The following is a 15,642-nucleotide window of genomic DNA, read 5'->3' on the forward strand; positions in this document are numbered from 1 at the left end:
ATTTGCAGTAATAGGAGACTGATAATCCTCACACAATTGCTTCTCCACTTTTGCACCATAGGGGAGGCCATGGGGGACACACTGTGCTTCTGCAGAAAATCTGCTGCTTACCAAGTGACCGTGAACATGATAGCCTAGCCCTCACTCTTTAACTCTTATTACCCTGTGGAAAATGGGAGTCCTGCAGGATCAAACTGTCTGTGCTGACTTGGTGAATGGGGAACAGAGGGCCCAGCAGAAATAAAAGCAGCAAGAGCTCTCTCAAGTGGTAAAAAAGAAAACTTCTCTCTGCTCAGCAATCAAGGAGCTTTTTTAATCCTCATGGATTTTTATCATCCAGGCAAATAACTATACTCTCTAAGGTTTTTAATTGCCTTTTTAAACCCTTGCAGTAATTTGTCCTGATCAGATTTTCTTCTCACAGCTAAATTAAGTCTTGGGATGGCCACAGAATACAGAATTGCAGCAGCAGTGCAGCAGTAGATGTTTAAATTAGATACTTAAAACCTGCAGCATTAGTCAAGCAGGTGTCATTAAGGCATATAATTTACTTGCAAGATGAGTCTCTTAAGTCTCAAATTTACATATACACTGTGCAACAACTTCAGTTTTTTTAAATCACTAAGTATTTTTAAATTGGATGAAGGAAATAGTTTTACCACACGTGCCAACTTGTTGAGCACTTTTACAGCTGTGTATAAACTCACATCTCACTCCTTGGCCGTGACCCAAACTTAGGAAATAGGCTTAACATACTGTATGATTCGGCTATTGGCGCCCGGGATTACAGATGTCGTTCTAGCAAGAAATACAATCTAGAGTTGAAATGATCAAACAATTAGTTGATTCATTAGCAGAGAACCGAAAAGCTTCCATAATTAATGTGAGTCATCTGCTTTTCTCGTTTTTTTATGCAATTGTCAGTTCTTTAGGTTTTACATGGTAATTTAATCGAGGACCCTCTTGTAACAAACTATGTGTTTCAGCCACTAAACTTCAACATCAGATCTGCCTCGTCGTTTCAAAAGTCCCAAAAGCCTGTACCTCCATGAGCTCTCTCTTGTTCCAGATCACTGCTGCCAGTAATTGCAAACAACTGAAAAAGGCTTTGAGCTGGAACCATTTTCATCTCTGTGACTCACTTACCCACATAAACTGGAGATACTTGCAGTTACTTTCTAAGCCAAAGAAAACTATAACAAGCCAGTGATTCCATGTTCGATTGTACTGTTGTGATCAATCTTGTCTTTATTCATATAACTTACTTTGGCTGATATCGTTATCCCACTGTGCCGTTCACCACCACTGTTATCTGCTCTTTGTTACTTGCAACAACACCTCTTGCTGTGAAGTTCCCTTAAGAGATAACACTCTTCATTTCACCACTGTAACTTAACTATCTGTTGTATGCACTGATGTTCTTCTGATTGTGCAATATTTTTCCTGCCATCTCTTTTAAATTTTTACCAATTTTTTGTGCCAGCCTTACAAAAACACTGTTTGCCAGACTATGATTGAAAATCATAATGTGTTTCTAAATCACATGCCTAACTTAAGACAAAATCAGGCCTGAGTTAACACAAGATGGTGAACTAGGGTGTGCATACACCACAATATCACATACTATGTCTTGACATGAATCTAGATATGTAATGCACAGATTATCTCGTCACTGTAATAAAACACTATGGTTTGAACCATAGATTAACTGTATACTGTCACTTACTCCAGAGATTTGCTGTGTGTAGAATCAAAACACTACAATTTCTGCACCAGTGATACCCAACTGTTTTGGCTTGTGATCAATCAATGCAATATCTATTTGAGGCCCCTCATCAGAGAATGAGATGTGAGCAGTTTAACCAGAGGGATTTTTCCTCCTCAAATGGTTACATCTGAATAATTTTTGAGGCCTGAAGAGATAAAGCTATTCAATACTTCAAAGAGAGAAGAATCAAAATCAGAGAAAAATGTTCACTGTACAATTTAATCATTTACCATATCTACCCTGTCTCTTAAAATTGTTTCTATACAACTAAATACTTTTGTCTATTATATCTACTGTGTGTTGTTAAAATAATACAGTAGTTTTCTCTGAAGATGCACAGTGTTTACTAGTAAAGTATTATGGTTTGCACTAAAGATCTATATATAAATCACTGTTAACTGCTTAACTGAAATTCCAATGTATATATAGACATTACACACCATTACAAGCTAAATGATGCAAACGTCACACCATAGGCCTACATAATGCATAAGTACAAAATGGCTGCCGAAAAACCTGTAGTGACAACCATCATATGCAGCAGGAGAAAAGCACACCACATCTTGAACAGTGCTACTTTCATCATAGCATCTGAACACATGCAACAGTCTGTCAAAGACCACACTTTAAGAAAAGAATGTCACACAGAGATGAACACATAATAGAAAATTGTGTTCATAATAAGAATCCCAAACTGTGCAGCCTGTCCGAACAATAAACCTTCCCACCAACATCCAATCATCAAAGTGTGTCACACTATTTGCAGTCATGGAGTACATGTCTTACCTTTAGAAGGGCTTCTTCTATATCAAGTCATCGAAGTGTGTCAACCTCCAGGGCAGCAGTAACAGCAGAAGGCAGGTTTTGGGTTGGGCAGGTTCATCTGGATGTCTGCTGTTTCTCTCCTGTAACAGGATCCGGTTATAAAACTTATTGTATTCTAATGCAAAAAAATGTACAAGCAAAGCAGTAGGTCACCAGTAAGACAGCATAGTTTCCATCCAAGACCAACACATTTATCTTTATTTATGTTATTTATTTTCCTTATTTTGAAAGGCTGCAATGAATAGCAGTTTCCTGGACTTACTCAGTAATGGTACCACATTGTTGAGAACATGACACTATTGAAATCCTGTCGATCACCAAACTGAAAATGGTCCTTGCACATTTTATCTGTAGTTTCTCTACAAATTCCTACCATTTCTGTCTGCAGCTAGCTGCTGCCAGCTATGTTTCTCCAGCTGGATGTTGGAGAATATCCTCATCAAGAAAACTTATGTAAATGTAGTAATATCATACTTTAAAATACTCCATTACTCCCTTATGAAAATGGTAGTTAAGTAAATATTATCAGCAAACTGTACTTACAATATCTCCCTCATGTGAGTGTAGTATTATATATCATGGCATGGGATTATTTTCTAATGATAAATCCATGTGTAAGTAGTATTTAACTGCTGTAGTTGGTCAACATAGAGCAAATTTTACTGATATCCTGGTATAAGGTGCAAGATAATCATATGTTATGTATGTAAAATCTTGATATGTAAAGTGATTAGTAGCTATATCTATCTAATAAATGTAGTGGAGTAATAAGAACTATATTTTCCTCACAGTAAAGTAGAAGTATGTAGCATGAAATGGAAAGTTCAAGTACCTCACATTATACAAATGTCCTGTTTGCTTGAGGGCTAAACCACTAGCTGGCTAATTAGCTAGTCAACGAGCTAGGCTAACAAGCCAGGTATGATAAATGCAGACATGTGTACCAGCTAATTGGTGCTAACAGATAAATAACACAAAACTAGAATTCCGCTCACATCAAAAAGCAGGAGCACAGACTTCTTTACGGTTGGGTAGTCAGTCATTTGCACAGCAAGCCATGTTTTGTGTCCGATATTTGTATGAAAAATCCTCCAAAAGGCACCAACATGACAAACGCGACTGAGAGATCACGGTCAGTCACTCCAATTTGCTGTGAAGCCTAGCAAACAGCTACCGGCTGGACACGGGTTGGCTAGCGAACTCTGCCAGCACCCACCTGTGGCCACACCCTGAATGATGCATAACTTTAAGCCTTAATAAAATGTAAACGGGCTAGTTATTTAAAGATTCACCCTGTGCACAGCTGCCATGACGGGGGGAATTAACTGTAGGCAGTAAAAAAAACATTGTTTTCTTTTGGCAGCAGCATTGTGCTCACTACTGCTAACTGTGGCCTCAAGTTGTACTGCAACAACACTATGGAAGCAGTATAATCGCCTCTGTAATCTACAATAACTGGGCTTCCCATGAAGACTGACTTTTATCAATCTTCCTGGTAAAACTAACACGTTACTGGGGTTTTCTGTCTATAATTTCTGATAAATGGGTATCTACCACTGACTAAACCTCTAGTATGAACTGCGTGCAGCTATGCTTCAATTTACATGATGTCATTAATCTCTATGTTCTAACAATAATAAGGTTGTCCTGCCCTAATAGATAAAGGGAAAACACAGGAGAGTAAGAGACACGTCAATCGGAGGTCTAATTAGTTAACAGTAATGGAAAACACCTGTGTGAGTTGTGTTATAGTCCCCTATGAAGTCCCCAGTCAGTCATTTCATGCATTATTATAGATTAAACTACTAAACAGTATAATGCTGTTAATTGTAACAGTTTTTACGAGGCAGGTTCAATTAATTCAATGTAAGAGATGGTGGTATTTAAGGCTTACAGACAGGTAGGCTACAGGAATAAGTTAATGGAACAAAAGAGGTCACAGGATGGTAAGAACAACAGCTGCAACATACAGAACAAGACAACAGTCATACAAAAGAGTCTTGGAGGGCGGCTGGCATATAAACTGTGAGCTGATTGGGGAATAGGAAACAGGTGAGGTAGGTTTGGGAGACAGGGCTGGGTGATTAGGGAATGAGAAACAGCTGAGTAGGTGGGTGTGGGGTGTTGGGTGACAGAGACAGAGAGAGAAGCCCGAGGACATCTGGTGGGCAGATGGAGAGTGGCAGGAGACAGTGACAAAAATACAGAGGGATGAGACAGGAGTCGTGACAGTAGTTACTGTAGTTACAATTTGCTCTGTATAGAACATTTACTATTGATATTAAAATGATGTTTATACTTCCAATGCATCAGGAGTAACAAATCAATAATGCATAAAATTATACTGCACTCTGTATAATGCTACTTTTACTTTACTTTTAATTTACTTTTACTTTACTGATACTATTTTTTTTATGTGTGTGTATTTTGAGAGTATGGTGTTGCTACTTTTACTTAAGTAAAGCATCTGAATACAGCATAGTAAAAATGTGATCATCACTTTGCACTGAGCAGAAATCATCAGATAGTGTAGCTCTGGTAACATTTTCACTCTGTCTCTCCTCTTGCCATTATACCAGCAGCTCTGCAGCATGCACTTCTACATGGTCCAAATTTTTGAGTTAATGAAATACAGATGTGGGCCAGTGCAGGCAAATCTCAAAGTCCACCTCTGCTTCCACCCCCTTCTATGATTGGCTGCTAGAAATGGCAGAAGTAAGGGGAGGGAGAATTCTCCACCCAGCTGTAATTTAGGTGTCATGGTTTTCCTTTTTTTGCCATCTTTCTCTGCTTTCTTTACAGAAAACCGTAAGATGGCCTCAGCACATGACAGAGCTGTACTCCAGGCTATATTCAACCCCACCACCCCCTTTGGAGACATCCCTGGCCTGAACCAAGAGGAGGAATTAATTGATGATGGTGAGCGTGAGCTCCTGACTTGATGTGTCTCTACATATCATGTCACGGCTTTTTATGTTTATCATTTCATAGCATATTGAATTTATTTGAACGCATTCCATTCCTAGACTAAAAAAACATGACATTTTAATCCAAGTTGAGTTCTGGGTGACAGTTCTGTGTTTTCCTTGCCACGGTACCTGTCAATTGAGTTTGAGTGGTTTTCAACCTGTTTATCTCCCCCTGCCAGACAGTGGCTTTGACACAGAGTTGCTGAAGCAAGTGAAAGAGTTGGAGATGTGGGGTGTTTCGGCAGCAGAGGCTGGGGATTTGCAAGCTGCACTTCAACTGTTCAGCCAGGCAATCCAGATCCTGCCTCAGCGAGCCTCAGCCTATAACAACCGGGCACAGGCCCTGCGGCTGCAGGGGAACACAGCAGGTACATGCCACAAATTCAGTAATAACTCTTTCCATAGATACCGTAGTGCAAGGCCAGCATGACACCGTATCAGAGCTTTGTCTAACTGATGCACTTTGTCAACAGTGTTACTGTACAGACTCTTGGTTAGCCTTGTGTTAGCATATTTTACCTGCTGTCTGTCACAAGGTTGTAGGCTTGTTTACCGAATGTACAGAATCATCTCAAAGTTTAAGCATTCCTTGTGTCTGCTTCTTTTCATTTACTCCTTTGATATCTAGGAAATAAACATGAAATAATAGCTTTTCCAGTATTTTATATATTGATAATATAATTTCATTGCAGAAATAGTAAATGCAATGGATTACAGTTAATGTTTATATTACAAGCATTCTAATTTTTATTACTTGGATTATCGCTTTGGAGTGGGTGAGTATTGCTGTGGTGTTTTCATGCTCACTCCCAGTAGATCACTCTGTCAATCACACCACGTATTCAATACTGTAACATCTTTTTTACTTGCATTGTCTGATTCTAAAATTGGAGTTTCTATCTTTAGGTGGTGCCTTTCAATTTGTCTGTAACCTGGTGCCAGTTGTTTTTCTTCCAGACTGACAAGATCTTCAGAGTATTCTCAACAAAACAGCAGCATGTCTATTTAGAATGACATGCAGTAAATGTGACATGAACTGCACATAGGCTGAATAGTGGCAGGATAGTATTGTGATCCTGCATTCATCTGAAAATGCCATTGTTTATTTATGAAAATAGTACAGGTATTTAGATTACTGTTGTACTTTTTGGATGAATGAAAAACGTCAGGCTGTCAGGTTCTATTCAGTTTCGATAAGTGTGTGGATTACCATATATTTCTTAAACATTTGACAGCATAATTTGCACTATTTGGGGGCAAATTAATTTCAAGAAAAATCAGCTACATTACTCCGAATGAATATTGCAATACATTGACTTTAAGCCCAGATGAATTAGCCTATAAAACATTACATATTAAAAATCAACTTTCCAGACGTGTGTGCCTCACAGAGCTCTTCTCTTCTCTCAGGAGCCCTGGAGGACCTGGACCAAGCCGTCTCTCTGAGCGGCAGCACTGGACGAACCGCCTGCCAGGCACTGGTGCAAAGAGGGCTTTTACGTAGATTAGCATGTCAGAATGATGGAGCCAGAGAAGACTTTGAGAAAGCAGCTGCACTTGGAAGTGAATTTGCTCGACAGCAGGCTGTGGTTCTTAATCCATATGCTGCCCTGTGCAACAAAATGCTCTCTGAGGTGATCAACAAACTACGTAACCCTGAGGCGTCTGGGATGCAGTAGTTAATGTCAACAAATTTGTCTCCTGTACAACTTTTCTGTCATGAAGTCATTGTTTAATAAAAGAACATTTGTAGCTTTTAATGTCCCTTTTAATCTGAATCTGAGTCTGCTGCTGCAAAATGAATTAGGCCAGATGCAAGTCAGATTTATTACACATAATGTCAATGACACACATACATCACAGTCCTCTCATTTTCCGTAACAAAGATAGTCTAAATAAAGAAACAAAATTCTTAGTGTCTCCTCACAAAGCATGCACTGCTCTATTTAATCAAATATGCCATATAGGACACGTGATATCATGTTCAGCATTCAAATGCCAAACTTGTTTCATGAGGTGACATCATTCCACACAGAAGAGGCACTTCAGCTTTTATCCAGTAGATGTCAGTCTTGTCATATTGAAAAACAGTCAACATCAGCAACATCTAATAAAACTTTTTTTTTTTAAACAATGCCAATAATGAAATAAGAAAGAGAAATAATAACGAAATGCAAATTACTTGATTCAGAATACGATACAGACCCCTCTAAAACTCACATTAAGTGTCCTCTGAGGGATTATTCAAATTTAATTTTCTCTCAATACTCTTAAAAGCACTACATAAATAAATCAACCTTGAAGCATTTTTCCTACTTACAGGCAAAAACATTTATGGAGATGTTCCAAAAAAAAAAAAAAAAACATATTCACATATACGGTATCTGTCTGCAGGGGTTCAGCACAAAACAATCTCTGAATTCCCATCTGTTTCCATACAGTGGCTGTATATGTGGAGGCTTTATGCACTTTGCAGTATTGTGGGTGCATACATATCACATCTGAGTGATTCCTAGCATGGCATTGCTCATGTTGTGGTCTGCCCACTGAGCTCTGGGGCCATGAGCATTATCTCTTATGCTTTACTTCCCCATGTTTGTCTCTGACCTCTCCCAGGCAGGCTAAGACCACTGGCTCAGTGCGTTCCTCTCTCTGGTAGAAGGAGCAGGTTTTCAGGTGATCGGACATGGAGGGAGCGTTGCTGAAGCTCCATCTGTCCACAGAGGAAAACAAAGAGCTGAACTCCCAAGCCTGCAAAACACAGAGACAGAGCTGAAGTAGGTTTAGGAGGCATCTGTCAGCTGTATTGCAGCTGTATGTCCATGAGGATAAATGTTTTTTAATATCCATGGAATCTAGATCACAGAGTATTTTTATCACATGTCAGCGCATGATGTTATTTCTGTATTCGTCCATCATAAATTTATACAAATTATGCCCTTCATTGGGGAGCAAATACCCAGCTGTCACCCACACATTCTTATCAATCCTGTGTTTCCATGAATGATCACATATCTGACTTGTTATGGTAGCACTGTGTTTACTGGCAGCGAGGGCCATTCCACATCACTGACATCATCGACACGCTCTCTGTCCCATGATCACTGCAGTACAGAAATAGTAATTGTGAAAGTACACAATAACACATTTATACCGTATTTATCCTTTATGCAGATTTTCTATTCTAGCAGAGAGGTAATGTTCAAATACTGTATGTAGGTTTGTTTATTTGACAGCAGAATATCTGAAAAACTAATGAAAATACTTAGTTAATTAGTGGAAAATTAATCAAATAGCACAAGAAAAACTTGGTCTGGTTTCCAAATTTTTTTAGATAAGATTGATTGACATAAACAGCCACTACTTAATGCAGTTCAATTAAAATTTGATGACGTGCACTCATCTACAGTACCTCAAGGAATCCTGCACATTTGATGGCGTTTCATGTATACATGTTCAGCAAAATAACAAATTTAAATGGTCATAGCTCTGTGGTCATTAGTTAGTTTCAACCTCATTTCTCATAATTCCAGACAGGATTTAGGTCATCTCCAAACACTGAGGCAGCTGCAGGAGCATCTGCAAGGCTCAGACTACTAGACCAGTGGGCGTCCTCATGGCCTACTGGTCTAAGCCAGACGGTCCAAGGTCTAGCTTAGTGGTCTGATGTAAACAAAGCACTCCTGGTTTAAGTCTAGCTGTTGCAAAGTATAAAAAACATAATATTGAATGGTTGCTTTTGTATCACTCTCTCTTCTTAACATATGTCTTTGCATATCTGACCTTTCATACATTGTCACTTGGTCTTTTGTATTGTTAAATTGAGTGTTTTATGTTGTATTGTCCTGCTGAAACTTGTAACGGTGACATTCTGGAAAGAGGTTGCTAAACATGGGTGTAGTGCTGTGCTGTCGCATATGTTTCTAATTTTCTAAGGTTATGTAACCACTGTTCTTACAGTGGTAAGTTTACATACATTAGTCAGCTACAACTGACCACATGATCAAATGTTAGACTGACTCTATGAATAGTTTAGGATGTCATCATGTTGCAACTCATTTAATTACAAAAACACCTGTTTACAGTAATACTGCCATTGAGGATTATGTCCATATTGTCTTAATACCGTGTAACATCTTGTAATCAGTCTGTGAAGACCATATGCACAGCCACACAATTGAAATAGAAATATGGTTATATTCATCGAGCCTCACCACACACAATATACAAAACCAAAAGACAGGTTTATAGCTTCACACATCATTACCACAGTCCTTGTTAGTTTTCTTTGCAGTGTAGTGAACTGTATGGACATAATTCACCACAATTGGTAGTTTGGTGTGCTGTATGTCCTCTACACAAAGTTATTCTGTGTTCTCTTTGGTGTCATGTCAGTGAATAGGGTGACAGAAAGAAGGCTATTCAGGGTGAAGGACTTATTTTGGGGTTTGGGGGCAACTCCATGTTTTTCCAGCTTCTGCTGATTTAATAAAAAGTCGCACACATTCCTGCAACAAGAGAAAGAAATTGTCTGCCACTATTTTCCTGCAATTTCTGCAGTCACTTACAGAAAACACAACTATGGTTTGTTTGGTTTCGAAATTTGTTTATTGCTATGTTTTGACACTGCACTACATATTTTTCATTGTTCTGTCATTATCAGTTTTCTAATGGAGCGATCAGCTAGTGTATGCCTCATTTTAGTTGGTCATTTAGTTGAAATAATGTCTTGTTTTGTCAGTGCTATGTTATGTTAGGAATACTATTTGATTTACCTCTATTAATGGCCTACTTGTTGACTAAATTTGCTTATTTTCATTCATTTGTATTTTTAGCATTCCCAGTGGGTAGGGGAGATCCTAACCATCTGCCTAGTGAAATTGCCAGGAAGATTGTTTCAACTTATCCTCTGTCATTCCGAGATGTTACTGAGGATCAAGTAGTGGTTATGACTCTTGTACAAGGCAGCTGCAGAGCAGAGTTGACAGTCTGAGGTGAGGGGAAAACCTCCCTTGACCTAAAAAAGACAGGCATCCAGCACAAGTGAGGGAGAACTACCTTCCAAGACAATGAGACCAGGTACATATGGCTGTTTAAATTAGCAACCAAAGTGACTGCCACCAGGTGAAACCGTAGAGACTCAGAAACATACACAAAAAGAATTGAAGAACACACACAAAAACAGAAGCAAGGACACCAAAACAATAAAGAAGAGAAAATAGTGGAAACTTTCTGCACTCAAAGAAAAATCATAATAAGTGGAATGGAAACTCCTGTTCTGGTGAGAGAGTGATCATATCTGTTTCACTCACTGGTACAGATGTTGGCTGAGGATCTGTGTCAAGTAAATGTGGAAGAGTCGTTTCATAGCCCATGAGAAGAAGAGCAAAATAGGGGACATCCTATATCAGGCATGGAAATCCCCAAAGCAAAGCATCAAGGTATTGATCTTCCCAGATCCCGCACCATCCATCGTTGTGTCTGGTACGTTTAATGTGTGAATGTAGCACTACGTTCGAGTGCGCCTTTAATAAATCCAGACAAGGGGACCAAAGAGGAGAGGAATGAATCTAAGAATCTGCACTTCATCAGTCTCAAGGTTCTTTCATTGATCACAAACATTACAGACTTTGAATGGAGAGAAAGGAAGGCATCACTCACTCACACACAGTTGCTCTTTTTCAAGACAGTTATACACAAGTATAACCAAATGTGTTCCACAAACCATTTGCAGGTGAATTGATCAATAAATAAAATTTGTTGGATAGTTAATATGCTAATTTGTATTGTTTAAATGTTCAAATGCTCTATTGCAGATTCATTCTGCTATACATTTTATTTTATTTTTATTGTATACTGTAGAAGAAAATCAACATGTGAGACGTATAAATGATGCTTAGCTCAGCTGTCTAGCTACCAGACCACTGGCACCAAAGTCAGAGAAGAAAGCAGCATTTCCTTTTTCCAAGCATCCTCAGATGGCCTCACATGCAGCTGCTTTTTGATAAAGTAAAAAGTAGTAAATTTCCGGTGGCTGCTCCAGTGGGAACCAATTAACTGTTCCCAACATGGCTATGATTTAGTTTGTAATATTGCTAGAGAGTCTGGAGAGTGTTTACAATGCAGCAGCTGTCATGCTGTATGAATGGCGGAAATTTTCCAATGACAGTTTGCAGAATGTTGCCAGATAGTAAAGGGGAACCAATATAGAAGTTTTGCCTAGTGTTTTCTTTTCTTTCCCTGAGTACAAGGTTCAGATCAAAGGAATATATGACTTGGATTGGCAGTGGTCATTCAGTAAGATAAATACTTAAAGTTATATGATAGAAATTCAAGAAATTTGTACAAAACGATACATTTTATTTCATGATAGAAATAAAACAAGAAAATCTAAACGATAAATAAATAAATAAAAGGATACTTGCTTTCTTTCGACATCTCCAGGAGCTCCCCCCATGGGAATATGTCTTTTTCTCCCACTTGAGGGAGACCATCCCTCTCTCCTGCAACAACATGGCACACACCTCTCTCATCAGATGGGAGACCTGGGACAGCTGAGATAATGTAGAACTGTCAAGGTAACCAGCAATGTGCTGAAGAATCTCCAGGGGCAGCCTGCTCAGCGGATCCAGATTATGTGCACCATTTCTCTGAGGTCTGGAGGTTTTTACATCTTCACAGAGGGGTGAAGGGACTTGGGGCCGGAGGACAAAGGCGCTGGCATCTTGGGAGAATTTAATTGTAGCTTGTTGGCCTGCTGGCTGTAGCCTTGTCTGGGTGAAAGTACATCCGAGGTATGCTAAGGGGCAGCGTTGTTGTAACCAGCCGCTCAGAGAGGCCTGTATGTCAGAGTGCACATTCCTGAAATGAGAGCGGTACTCATCACGGCGAAAGAAGTGGCCACACATGTAGCTGAAGGCTGAACTTGCTTTGTTATGCCTCCTGGTGACAGACTCTGCTTCAACATGTACATAAAGACCAGGAGGTTTGTCTGCTATGACATCGGCAAGGGATGCATCTGTTTTGAACGGAGCAGAGCAAAAGTTGTACGTTTGCGTTCCTATATCTACATAAAGGCCATCGATCCCCACACTCTCAGAGATTAAATGTCCTTTCAGCTCCTTTTCCAGGGAGCACAGGAGCGTGGAGTGAACCTCATCACACTTTGGAAGGTCCTCGACTGACAAGCCCAAATCTGCAGTGTCTACACTCTGGTGTACGGTCTTGGCTTTCAGTGTAGGGTCCTTCAGGTGATTGCGCTTTGCTCGATAGCTGGTAGGAACGTTGAATGAGCGGACAGTTTTAACCTCGATGGGCTCCAGATTCCCATAAACAAAATCCTTTTCTCTCGGGGTGCAGGCTGCAAGTTGGCCAAAGTTAATCAACATTGCCCCATGGTGCACCAGATACATGTTATAGTCTGCAATGTTGACTTCTTTGCCTAACCTCTCAAGGACCCCATCTTGCCATGGCGCAAGGCCAGTTGCACCGTTCATGCTTGAAGCAGCAGCAGCAACAGCAGCAGCAGCGTTCTCTTGGTTCAGGTGTGAGTTTCTTGTCTCTCCCTGACAGTTTAATGATTCTTTCTCTTCCTTTTCTTTTCCCTTTTCTTCCTTCTTATTTAGGTTTTTGACAGTTTGCTTGCATCCCCCCATCTCTTTTGCAAATATTTTCTCCCAGGAGCTGTAGTTCTGAATGCTCTCCACATCCCCGCTCTTTGCCAATACATCCCCCTCCTCTTGACCAAGTTCTTTTTCCTCCTTTATTGTACGGCTATTTTCTGTAAATTCACCATAATCTAAAGAACAAGCCGCTTCCTCTGCAGGCCAGTTGACCCCAGCAATGATATCCTGGAGAGCAGGGTCCTCCATCATCAGCTCAGGAAAAATGTTTTTCATTTTTATGGATCGAAAGAGAAGCTCTTGGTCCCTGAGAGCCATAGCAACATCGAGGTGCAGCTCAGTTTGAGGTCTTTCTGAAACATTTCTGTAGAAGGTCAGATCACTCTCAGAAACAGGCCAGCGGTTCCACTCCTGAGAGCAGCAGACCACGCTGGCCGGACAGACCTCCAGGTGTTTGGCCAGCCTGTGGCGCAGCATGGTGAGGGGACAGCCGTAGTTGACATTGAGGCAGGGGACCGTCTCATTCGGACAGAGGAGCTGGTGCTCCTCTTGCTTACACATATGGAGTGTGGCGCCACAGTTTTTACGACACTTGATGACCATGCATGACACAGAGATCCGCACGGGGACCTGACAGTGGACATTGTAACATTTGTCACAGTGCTCATGATGCCCCACTGACGTCTTTCTGCTCTTCATCTTCAGAGAAAAAAAATGATTTAAAAAAATAGCAGGGAGGTTAGTTACATGTTTTGCATACTGTTACTAATTAAAAGCTAAAAGTTATGTGACAATCTCTCTCGTATATGCTGATTTCAAACAGTGAAAACAAATACATTTATCGTTGTAGTTTACCAACAGAGAAACATGATAATCTGAGAAGAGTTTAATGTAGGAAACATCATTTGCATTTGCATCATTGCATTTTTGAACTGTATGTAGAAACTAATTACTTGGAAACGAAGCTACCACCATGAAACATATTGTTATTATACAAGTCAGATGAACTGAGGAACTGAGGAATCAAAAGAAAAACAATACAGGGAATTTTAAGGTATATCCTGCAATATACACTTTGAGTGCATAAACAATAACAGTTGATTTAAATTAAAACAGTATAGTTATACAGTAGATGAAAAATAAATACATTATATTTTATGTACAATGAGGAATTCTTCAGCTCAACAAAAAAAAGTGTCAAAGAAATCCAGGTTTTAGTGAATAAAGTCAACAACAGGAACAATAACAGTAAAAATTCTCACCCTTTGTTCCTCTGTGCCTGTCACCTTGTATTTGCTCGCACCTCTGAATAACCTCTGCACTGTGTCTGGACATTATAAATAGACACAACAGAGGGGCAGACAGGCCAGTGGGACGGGGCACCATTGTCACACAGCCATTAAGAGGCAAGGTCAAGTTACAGCCTCGACCACTGCTCCACTTTGAGAGGGTGGTGATAATAACAGGTAATCCAAGTTCTCAACAGTTTAACTACCGTATGTTCAAAACCATCAGAATCTTAAAGCGTGCAACACGTTGTCTTTACGTACATTACACTGTCAGCTTTTGTATTCTATTTCAGTCAATTGCATGTGTTTACATTTCCAAAATTATAACAACATTTGAAAATAATAATTGATTGATCAAAATAAAAGCACTTTCTAAAATATCTTTTTACAGATGGGTTTCTCTGATCATCACATTTGTTTCTAGAGGTATGAAATTATTAATTATAGGTGATCATTTCTTTTAGTTTTATTATATACAGTGCTCCAGTGTTTGATTATTTCTAGTGTTATACTAGACTTCTTTGTCTTGATCAGTGTCCTCCACTAGATGTCAGTCACACGCTTTCGAAAACTCAAACATTTTCTCCAGCAGCTCTCTGTGCTGTCAGAGAAATTTCACAACATGGATTAGATAAATTCTTTTGGGTCACAATGTAAGATCAAAAAAGGGTATTTTTCATGATGTTTTGAAAATGTCGGCCAATTTAAATTCATCTCAGGTGTCTCCAGTTTATTATGACCCAGTCTGAACTGAAAATTGAGACAGTTTTAGGACCCCTGTGTAATTTTTTTAAGGGAATTAGAGGGAAACAGTTTCATCAGATGATGTTTTGGTTCAACATAGGAACTGATGTATTGTCAACACCTTGTATCATTTATGGAGGTTTTAGTGAAATAGCTGCCTCTTTTAATGAAATCACCATCCAGTGGTGTCAGAACATTATTCTCTGCAGCTCTACAACAGCAATAGTTTGATTGTACCTGATAATGGCTCATTATTTGTCGACTCCTACAATGTGTGGTACTGATGTCAAACTACAAAATTATATATAGAAAATTGCACACATTTCAGACTGTGTTGTTTGTCATTCATGTCATGGTGCCTCTTTCATTCGTTTGCAGAAAATACAGTGCTGTGCAACATAATGGGGCATTGATCCAGTGTAACT

At 39.5% G+C, this 15,642-nt stretch overlaps 2 protein-coding genes across 2 annotated transcripts; one reads left to right on the plus strand and one right to left on the minus strand.

Annotated features, from left to right (window-relative positions):
- The first annotated feature begins 5,353 nt into the window (after positions 1-5,353).
- On the plus strand, positions 5,354-7,322 carry ttc36 (tetratricopeptide repeat domain 36). The gene is made up of 3 exons (XM_023404920.2): positions 5,354-5,512; positions 5,742-5,930; positions 6,973-7,322. Exons 1-3 carry the CDS (start codon positions 5,407-5,409, stop codon positions 7,239-7,241), a joined length of 564 nt encoding a protein of 187 aa, XP_023260688.2. The 5' UTR covers positions 5,354-5,406; the 3' UTR covers positions 7,242-7,322.
- Positions 7,323-7,361: 39 nt separating this feature from the next.
- On the minus strand, positions 7,362-13,883 carry LOC111654068 (F-box only protein 40). The gene is made up of 2 exons (XM_023404932.2): positions 11,988-13,883; positions 7,362-8,313 (listed from the first exon to the last, which is right to left on the minus strand). The coding sequence occupies exons 1-2, from the start codon at positions 13,881-13,883 to the stop codon at positions 8,131-8,133; spliced, it is 2,079 nt and encodes a 692-aa protein (XP_023260700.1). The 3' UTR covers positions 7,362-8,130.
- Positions 13,884-15,642: the final 1,759 nt, after the last annotated feature.

This window comes from Seriola lalandi, unplaced genomic scaffold, assembly GCF_002814215.2.
Source record: "Seriola lalandi dorsalis isolate HSWRI2012SDOR001 ecotype SW California unplaced genomic scaffold, Sedor1 jcf7180002054257, whole genome shotgun sequence".
NCBI lineage: Eukaryota > Metazoa > Chordata > Actinopteri > Carangiformes > Carangidae > Seriola > Seriola lalandi.

Coding starts and splice junctions, on each gene's coding strand:
- LOC111654068 (XM_023404932.2), bottom strand. CDS start 13,883: ATGAAGAGCAGAAAGACGTCAGTGGGGCATCATGAGCACTGTGACAAA. Junction 8,314..11,987: donor CCTGGAGATGTCGAAAGAAA/GCAAGTATCCTT, acceptor TGTGTTTTGCAG/GCTTGGGAGTTCAGCTCTTT.
- ttc36 (XM_023404920.2), top strand. CDS start 5,407: ATGGCCTCAGCACATGACAGAGCTGTACTCCAGGCTATATTCAACCCC. Junction 5,513..5,741: donor GGAGGAATTAATTGATGATG/GTGAGCGTGAGC, acceptor TCCCCCTGCCAG/ACAGTGGCTTTGACACAGAG. Junction 5,931..6,972: donor GCTGCAGGGGAACACAGCAG/GTACATGCCACA, acceptor CTCTTCTCTCAG/GAGCCCTGGAGGACCTGGAC.